This window comes from Pterocles gutturalis, unplaced genomic scaffold (genome assembly GCF_000699245.1).
Source record: "Pterocles gutturalis isolate BGI_N339 unplaced genomic scaffold, ASM69924v1 scaffold27436, whole genome shotgun sequence".
NCBI lineage: Eukaryota > Metazoa > Chordata > Aves > Pterocliformes > Pteroclidae > Pterocles > Pterocles gutturalis.
The window spans coordinates 54,233-63,777 of NW_010103839.1; the positions used below are offsets into that span (position 1 = coordinate 54,233).

General features: G+C 46.8%; 1 protein-coding gene across 1 annotated transcript; it reads right to left on the reverse strand.

Moving 5' to 3' along the window:
• Positions 1-475: 475 nt before the first annotated feature.
• LOC104471510 (microtubule-associated tumor suppressor candidate 2-like) lies at positions 476-9,029 on the reverse strand (the record flags this gene model as incomplete). Its single annotated transcript, XM_010086869.1, has 3 exons — positions 476-692; positions 6,444-6,541; positions 8,910-9,029. Coding segments are annotated over 3 exons (435 nt in total), but the record flags the coding sequence as incomplete, so codon positions are not given.
• Between the last annotated feature and the right edge of the window lie 516 nt (positions 9,030-9,545).

The window sequence follows — 9,545 nt, forward strand, 5'->3', positions numbered from 1 at the left end:
ATATATGTGTGTGCGTCTATATATAAGTATAAAGGTACAATACGTACATGTATATAAACACAGACACATATACAGAAATATTCACAACTTGAACTGTATTTGTAACTAACCTGAAATACTGCAGCAAAAGTTCATTCTGATGAACCATTAATATAGTATTTTCTAACTTTTGGCTCTAACCATACTTAAAATGTTAACACACCAAACTAAATGTTTTGCTATCCTAACTTTCTGCTGTCCTAGCTTTTTTGCCTTTTTTTTTTTTGTTGGCTACCCTAATTAACATGTCAGAACCAAGAGCTCCTATATGGGGACTATAAGAGTACCCTGCCTAGTGTAAAGCTATGCAGCTACCGAGCATGCTTGCAGCCACGAACCCTTGGTGCCTGTTGATGGTAATACTTCCTTGGATGGTAACATTTAGCAGATTGGAAATGCATAAAAGGCAGGGGACCTTCGGGGTGCAGGTGCTGAATCATCGCCGCAAGGTTCTGACTTTTGCTGGAGAAGAGTTCCCTGATGAGCAGCGATAAAAAGAAGTGGACGATGCGGGTGGCAGTTTCACGGGGCTCACGGTATCTCCCTCCTGCAGCTTCCAGAGGAGCTCTTCATTAGTCCTGCTCAGCTTCTTCTTCTCCTCCACTTCTTTCTCAACATATTCTTGAAGATTAGCATTCTCCTCTGACAATTGCCTGGAGAGGGAAGCAGGACAACATGTAAGGTGCACTAGTGCTAAGACGGTGATATTAATGCAGTCAGTACTGCACAAGAGGCAGGGCCAGGCAGGATCCCAAGCACCTCCCCCCATCCCATCCCATCCCATCCATCTGCCCCTACGGCTGCAACTGAGCTGCCCAAGCTGGTGCACAGATGTCCCTGGGGCTCTGCACTGCTGGGTGAGAAAGACATCTCCAAAACTCATGGCTGGCCCCATGTCTGAGCCTGCCTCTGGATGCGCCTCTCTCTGCTCTACACCTCTCTGAAGCAACTCATCTGCCAAAGCCTAGACAGGATGAGCCCCAGCCTTCCTCCTGTGGCTTTGTGCAACTGTCAGCATCAAGCACGGCTTGCAAAGGTGCCAAAGGCTTTGTGCATTGACCACGTACTCCAGGCACTTTTAGAAACAGCCATTTTCCCATACAGACAACAGAGTAAAAATTGGAAATTCCTAAAAGAAAAATTTAGCATATTTGTTTCTTTATTTGTGTATCTGAAAGTAGCAAAAATGAAAGGCTGCAGTGCACTTCAAGAACAGGATTCTCTGCTCATGGACAGAGGGGATGGAGAGGGTAACTGGAAATTTAGGCTGAGATAAAGTGCAGGTGCGTGCTCACTCTCCCCCAGTGCTGGCCTTCCCTGGGAGGACATGGGTTTGCGATCAGGGTGGGAGCTGAAGAGAGCCCCATTTGTCCCTGTGGTGGGCAACCAGGACAGCAGAGCACATCAGCTCCACGCCTGTCCCACACTCATGGCCAGCCTTGGCCACTGGCATCTGGAGAGGACTTCAGAGCTGGCCCCAGATATTTAGCTTGGGGATGTAAGTAGGCACAGTAGTTTCAGATATCCTCTTCTCATCATTATTTGCTTGTGGTAGGTTTTGGCCCCGAGAGCTACCAATCTAATCAGGGCATTATCTCCTCCCGTTCAGCACATGGAGGAAGCAGGTGCCAGCATGGGGTTGTGGCCTCTGTTTGCACAACCTGTTCACTAGCACAGAGGCTTCTACTGGGAATGTGCCCATAAACCTCTGTGGAGCCAAACCCTCCCCAGATGGAGCCCGAGCCCTGGGTCAGCGGGCCCTTGTGCTCCCTGGAACATGCAAGCCCTTGACCAGGGCTTCTGTTCCCGCACCAGGAAGACAAAGGGCTGCAGAGATCAACCCAAAACGACCTGCTCAAGCAATGGCACACCTGCAGATGACCAACAAGCAGCACAAAGTGCAGGTGGGCTCCTTAAATCCTGCTTTCTCCCTGGCTTCAATGCCTGGCTCCAGCCACCTTTGCCCTGTGACGTTTCACAACCCAGAGGTGCTTGCAATGCTGCCCCATTTTTTCCAGAGCAGCATAGCAGCTGGAGCAGTCCCCAGAGGGGGAAAGTTCTGGGTTTTAGGCCTTCTTCTGTTTGATTGAGGACAAAAATCCAAAGTCTCAACTCTGTGGACAGCTGTAACTCTCACTCTTATTTCTCAACCCTGCCACCAAATCTGTGTCTTGAGCAAGAGAGCACATGTGGAGTGGCACAGCAAGAGCAAAGAGGTGAGAGCCATGCATCCCTGACTCTTCAAACCAGCTACTGCTGCATGCAAAGGGAAAGGAGTCAGCACTCTCCATGCTCCTTGTTTTAGCTGATTGTCCCAATGCAGGATTTAGCTCAGCTTTGAGGCTTTCTCTCTCCTCTGTAAATGGTCATGAGGCTATGGGTTCTTCTCCAGTTCCTTCCACCTTGGTCCTAACTAACGTTCTATGCCTGACTGCAACACCAGGGAAAGTTCACCAGCAAGGACCAGGGAGGTGTTTTCCCCAGAATAACCTGATGGCTTTTTTGGAGGTGGGGCCTGGAAATCTCCTATGGCCACTACAACCTCAGTGAATCTGCTCTCATCTAACCAGGTGACTGGTTTTAGAAGAGATGGGGCAGTGCTGGCAGACTGTGGGACCTGATCAAGAGGTGTTTTGGGCATGTACTGGCAACGCCACCATCCCAGAGGATGCATGCAGGAACACCTGGCTTCCGCAGCCCCGTTACGGTTGGGCAGGAACCAGGCCCTGATGTGATCAGCCTGGGGCAGCTCTGGGCATGTACTTAACCTGGTTTACAGGCAACTTGTGATTTTATAGAAATTAACAGGGAGGCACCTAACCTCCCCCTAGGTATTAAAACAGCAGCAGCTGGGGGTGGATTTTGGATGCACACACAAAATTCTTCACAACTCCTCTTGAGGGTATAGCCTGAAGCCCATAGCAGATGTCATGGACTGCTGGTCCACTCTCTTTGTGTCATCAAAAGTCTCTGAGAGGGTGGGGCTGGCATTTCTGATTTTGTTTAAAAAACATTTTTAAATAATTTCTGCTTTTTTAGCCTTGGTTCCTACAGAAATGGAACTCAGGTGATCAAGAATATGTCTGGTTTTCACCAAAGTCTTGAAAGTTTTGAACCATGAAGGAGTGGCTAGCAGAGTTGAAGGATTAAAAGACACAAGTTGGTAGGTTTTCAGAAAACTGCTTGCCTGGTAGAGGAGGAAAGTCCTATTCACAGTCCCACTGGGGAACCAGCTCTGGCATGAGCTTATGGTCTAACAGACATGAGAAAGTCCACATGGGAGCTCACCCTGAAGAAATAACTCCATAGAAAACTTCTTGCTACACATGGAATTACTTTTTCTTTTGCAGTGTCTAACAAGACAGGCCATAAAAGTTACACACAAAGCCCCACTAGATCCTTTTCCAGCCAGCATTTGCTGAGAAAACTAAACAAAACAAGACACCCACAAAAACCCCTCACATGCCTTTCCTGCCTTTGTGTGGCTCTTAGTGCGTGACTGGCTGGTAAAGCTCATCTGGGTATTGGGAACAGGCCAGTCACACCAGCGCAGTCAGAGCTCAGAGCATGGTGAAGGGCTCAGCTCCCTCCTCTGCTAAAGTCACTGCTTGAACAGGAGGCTAGCCCAGCCCATCAGCCTCCTTTACGTTGAAGGCTTAATGCTGCTTGTGAGAGGTATGGTAGGATGCATGGTATCAGTGTCCTCAGGAGCCTCTCACACAATAGACTGTGGCACCAATACACCCTGCAATTTGCTGGCAGAGGCAGGCTGCGTGACCTGCAGGTAAGTAGGGAGGCTAGCTGAGCAGAAGAGAGCTTTGCAGCTGAGTGCCTGTGAACACACCACGCAGCACGTGGACACAGCCTCCAGAGAGACCTGCTTTGGCATGCGGATGGAGAAAGGAGCTGCTGCTTGTTGCGCTGCTTATTTTAGCCTTGTGCATACTGCACGGGGAATTTATACTATGTCACCAGATGTGATGTGACTGGACACAGGCAGAGCCAGCTTCATGTCACCCACAGAGGCAGAGGCAGTTTGCACAGCCAGCTGAGATGGCATCCTTCAGCAAAGCCTCTGCCTTCAGCTCAGCCGACCTGCATCTGCCTCTACGGCACCATGGCGAGGGAGATGGACAGATGCAGCATCACTGCTTATAAAAGATACAGATGTCATTTAGCCCCTCTTCATCACTGAGGCAGAAAAAGGAAGAGGGGCAATGTAAAAGCAAATGTGTTCTCACTATGTAAGTTTGTGTCTTGAGATATATGTTCCAATTTAAACCTAACCCATCTAGGGAAGCCTTTATCCCCAGCACTGCAGACTTATAATCAGATGTGTCCCTCTGCAGCCTCCCAACAATTTAAGCAGCTGTAACAAATCACAGCCATAAAAACCACAGAGGTCTGCAAGGGGACACTGACATGATAACGATGCAGAGGAATGTGCTTGAGTCGTGCCCTCAACTCATGTTAAAGCCTTTCCCAAAAGACCCAGAGGTCAGTAGGTGTCCAGGCTACGTCAACAGAGACCAGACACCCTCCTGGTCATCTTCATCTCTAGGGTGCTGGAAACTACCATTCCTCAAACATCCCCAATCCAAAGGAAAACAAAAAATGCTGGTTGATTTGTAGGGAGAATTCGAGATGTTAGAAAATCAGATGATTCATTCAAATGCTTGGGGAAGTCCCAGCAGAGGTTTTGCAGAGCTCCTGTGTCCAAAGCTGGTGCATGATCTGCCAGGCGCTTTTTCCTTTGCTTTGTACTTGCCCTTGGCTGTGATTGCAAATATCTATGTGGTGCACCCCTCAACCCCCCGAGGCCTCCAGGACACCCCTCCTGGCCGCGCTGCAAAGGCTGGCTTTGTCCTGGCTCCCATCTTTCCTGCTCCCCTCCCTCCTCTCACTGCTGCTGGGCTGCCACAGCCACACAGGCACCCAAAGTGCAAATTGGCAGAAATAGCTCTAATCCACGCTGTTCCCCAGCAAGGGCAGCTTCCCGAGCTCGTTAACGCTGCATTTCTCAGGCAGTGCCAGTACAACAGAAATGAGCAGTCAGGGTGGCTACTGCTGCCAGGAAAAATGCAGGTTTTAATAAGTCTGGCTTTAAAGCCCTCCCTGACACTGTCCCTATAGCTGTGCCCAAAGCTGTCCCCAAACTGTTACTGTTGAAAATGACTGTCTTCTAAGTTGACTTTCCAGACTGACCTCAAATTCAAAATTTCTCCCAAAAAATGCTCTTCAAAACCAGTACCTACACAGTTCCAGGCAAGAAGCAAAGTGCTGCAGCTGGATGCCAGCAGGGAGTGGAGGGTGCTGTTCGCCCAGCCAGAGGCAGGTAGCTACAATGCAGAGGCCAAGCACCAGGCACCCTGGCTGCTGTCACAGGCGTGAAGACAGACTGCCACTCCCAGATCACAATTCATCCAGCCTAAAAGCAAGTGTCTCAACCTGCTTTGGTGAGCCAGACCTTAAAAATTCCTGTTTTTCCTCCTGAAGCACAGAAAGGCTGTATACACCCACCTCAGACAGTGACATGTGTGTAACAAGTATTTACAATCAGGTGGGATGAAATATAATCTTCACCCCAACCTAAATGTTAGTACAACCAATGCTGCCTTTTTAAAAATATCTACATGCAAGAGACAAATTTTCAAAGGCTGAATCATTCATAAAGGAGAGAACTAGAAAGACAAAAACTAAACTTACATCAGAAATGAGATGCTGAATCTTTAAAAAGTCAACTAAAAATTAAATTGCATTTTAGGCCAATGGCATCACTTTTGGCAACAATGACAGCTAGGCAGCTGGTGTGCTGGGACTAGTTCAGCTCTAGCATCTCCTCCTGGGTACCCCTTCTGCCTGGCCCCAACTGTGGTCTCTTGCCTTTCAGCAGACTACAAACTCTCTGGGACAGGGACTGTCCTACCATTCTCTGTTTCTATACCACTCAACACAAAGAACCTTGTCACCCTTGTCAGGTTTTTTCATCTGCACTGTCTCTTTGCACCGTTGTGCAAACAGACAGTGAAGATGAAAAAAAACCACCAAAGGATAACCTTGCCTGGGTGACAGTGACATTGTTAGATGTGTCTCCTGAAATTGTCCCATTACACACTAACAGGTCTCAGGGCACTGACACTGAGATCAGAAGCCACTGGCAACCTTGCTCTCAGCAGCATGTCAAAATCATGCAAATACACAGACAGGTAAGTGGCTTTCCTTATGTTAAAGTAAGCAAACCCCAATATGAAAAGGATTTTTTAATAAAACAAGCAGATCAGGACACCAATACACTTTTGGGAGGAAATAACTTTTTCCCCTTCTGAAATTAGTGTCAGCCTTGAGCAGTTAAGATCTGCATTCTCCTTTCAAGCTCAGACAGATTGCAAATAATCAGCACAAACCTTGTTATGACAGTATTTTGCTCAATCCTGGCCGTGAGTTCTTCATTCTGCTGTTGCAGCATGGTGATTTTTTCTTCCAGTTTTAAATTTTTTTCAGCCTGCAATGAAAGAAGGTTTGTTAAGTTTGAAGAAAGTGCAACACTTGATCCAAGAGGATTTTGTTCTTTGTCTTTATTTGTCCCTAAAGCAACTTCTAAAATTTGAGGATAGGTGGAGGTGGTCATCTTGACTGCAGCTGAGACTTAGAGGCCTGACTCACATCATACTGGCGAAATAAGTGGGCTCATCAGCAGAGCACTGAGTGGAGGCAGAGCTGAACTAGCCCTTACTTCTAACCGAGGGGGAGGAGAGTCTTAACCTTGTACAGTGCAAATAGAACATCTTCCTTGGTGGTCCCCCAGAACTCTCATCCCTCGGGAGCCAGCATTGCCAGCTGTTGTTGTGGACAGGGAGCTGGCGGCACTTGGGGAACATGAGGATGCCCAGCATGGAAGGGGCACTTCTCTCCACTGCTGGCATCATTGCCTTAAATGACAGGCTTAAACTAGACATTTAACTTTAAGCTACAATTAAATTAAATTAATCCTATCCCAAGCATAGGTAGCTTTTATTCAGGACAGTTCAAGGACAGAGTTTGAGGATGTCCATAGCAGTGTATTAAAACATCACTAAGATGTTTGTAGGCACGTACCACAGCCTCAGCTGCCCTGTTTTTCACAAGTTTTGAGCCTGACGTACTTTATCACCTTAGTTCTTGGTTTTCCATCAGTTTGAATTTTGCTGAATTCAACACTTTTGGAAGAAAACAAGTATCACAGGGTAACCTTATCTCTGTGTGAGCTTGGTTATTGAATTTCCTAACCCTTTATAAAGAACCAAAATATTGTGCACTGGAGCTAGCAAGAACTCACATTTCAGGGTGCAGGCATCAGTTTTATGCAATGCTTTCCAGTGTATGCAGGTAACTGATTCTCAGATATTCTGGCCTATCCCGGTATATTTTGTTAGAGCAGAACAAGGATTCTGTCTCTGTTTTGAAATGCTCTGAGAGAGGAATCACCATCATGGGCACCTTCTTTACTTCCTCAATAGTTTTAGTAAGTAGTAGCTATGCCAACATGAAGACTGTGCCTCTCCCTCCCTCTCCACTGCAACTGTCCCCCCTACACCACTCCTCTCCTGCCACTTTAATTTCTGACCTTCCTTTCAGCAGACAAGGAGCCAAGCCTGATCTTGCATTTGAAATGTCCTCCTGCTCCCTTATGAGGCACCTCATTGTTCAGAGCATTTGGAGATGCCCTGTAGATGTTCTGGCACTTATAAAGGCAGATATTCAAACAGAAAGCTGTTGTGCCTTTGGACCACACCAGACCCAGAGTTTTACTGTGATACAGGGCAGGAGCAGGACTGTGTGCTTGTATGTGGTTAATTAGCAAAAGCAGCTAAATGACCAGGAACCATGTAGGCTGTTGTTTATTTTTTTTTCAGTATAACACTGCAGTGCATGTTTTCAAATGTTGGCTTAGCTCCAGGAGCAGTGTGTTGCAAGGAGTGCAGTTAACAAGCCTCAGTTGTAAAGAGGCACTTTTCTCTAGATCCACTTACTCAAGCATCTGTTCAGCAAAATAATAATCTGAGTTCTCAAATTTCCCCGTAAATGGAAACAAATCCTGCAGAACCAGCTATCCTGGCTCCCCAGCTGAGGTAGTGTCTCATCCTGTCATCACACTATACATTTACTGTCACTGTAGGTTATGCCTTACACAATTAATCCCCTTTCTAATAAAAAATATAATTGATGGTGAACTGGGGAGTTCTTCATTAGGGACCCCCACAAGCAAAGGATGAGAAAACGGCATAGGCTGCAGAAAAGCATTACTTTAGGCTTGGAGAGAGCTTTCCTAGCGTAAGCCTTGCTAGGGACCGCTTGCTAATTCATACTCATGGCTGGGAGCTCCCTAAGTGCCTGCACATGCAGCAGCAAGACATACACAGCTTGATCTTCCTTCTACTTGCCCTCTCCAGCCCTAAATGGTTACCTGACTCCTGTAGGGGTGTATGGTGCAGGCTGGCCTACAAAATTAAGCCTGGACTACCACAAAGTTCCCCTTCCTCCATTCTTCCTACACCATTCACCTCACTGTTGAACATAACAGGATGAGCAGGTATTGCATGAAAAAGCAATACAGATCAACAAAAGTGCACGAGAAATGAAGCATATCATGGGTGGGTGGAGGGGTGGGAAAAGATGCAAATTTCTGAGTGAAAACCTGAGACACGGTACAGCAGAGGCAGCTGTGTAGGTTGACAGTGGAACAACACGACATATACCCATTTATGAACCTCTTAGACTGTGTCCTGCACCAATCTCATGTGTTTTTTCTCCCCTTTTAAGTTCATATGCTGTAACCAAACTTACTTTACCACCTCTGTGATGTCTCCTCTGGAGGAAAAACGACAACTCACCTGTTTTTCTAGCTCCATAATCATCTTCTCCTGTTGGTGAATCTGATGGTTCTTCATTTCCAGAACATGTTTTAAGCTCTTCAGATCTTTTTCTAAGTGCAGATATGGAGCTCGTACAATCTAGGAAATATACCAGTGATTTGGATATCTGTCAGCCATAAATGCATCTTCAGCTAGAAGATAAAGTTTCCTCAATGTACCCAGGAGTTTAGGAGTCTCAGTGATGTAAAAACCACCTGGACCTGGGCCTCCCCCAGCCCCTCTGAACCCTGCTGTTCTCTCCTAGACCATCCCTTTGTCCGGATAGCCAATGGTACCTTTGTTTTCAACAGCCTCCTTGCTAGAAGGATGGGATACCAGCTTGTTCAGCAACCTCATTCCTACTCATAGCTTGGGAACTGCATGAGGTGTTTTATGATTGTACAAGGATTTTTGGCTTGGGAAAAGAACAAACATAAAACTGAGGAAATGACAAGGGGGATGGAGGTGAAAAGTACAGTGTTCTGCCTTTCCTGCACCACTGCATCACAGTGCCTGTTAACAAAAGTCAGACCCGGTGGGAAAACATTCCTCCTCTGCTTCAGAACTTCAGATGTAGGGGATACTAGAATCATAGAATCATATCATAGAATCATA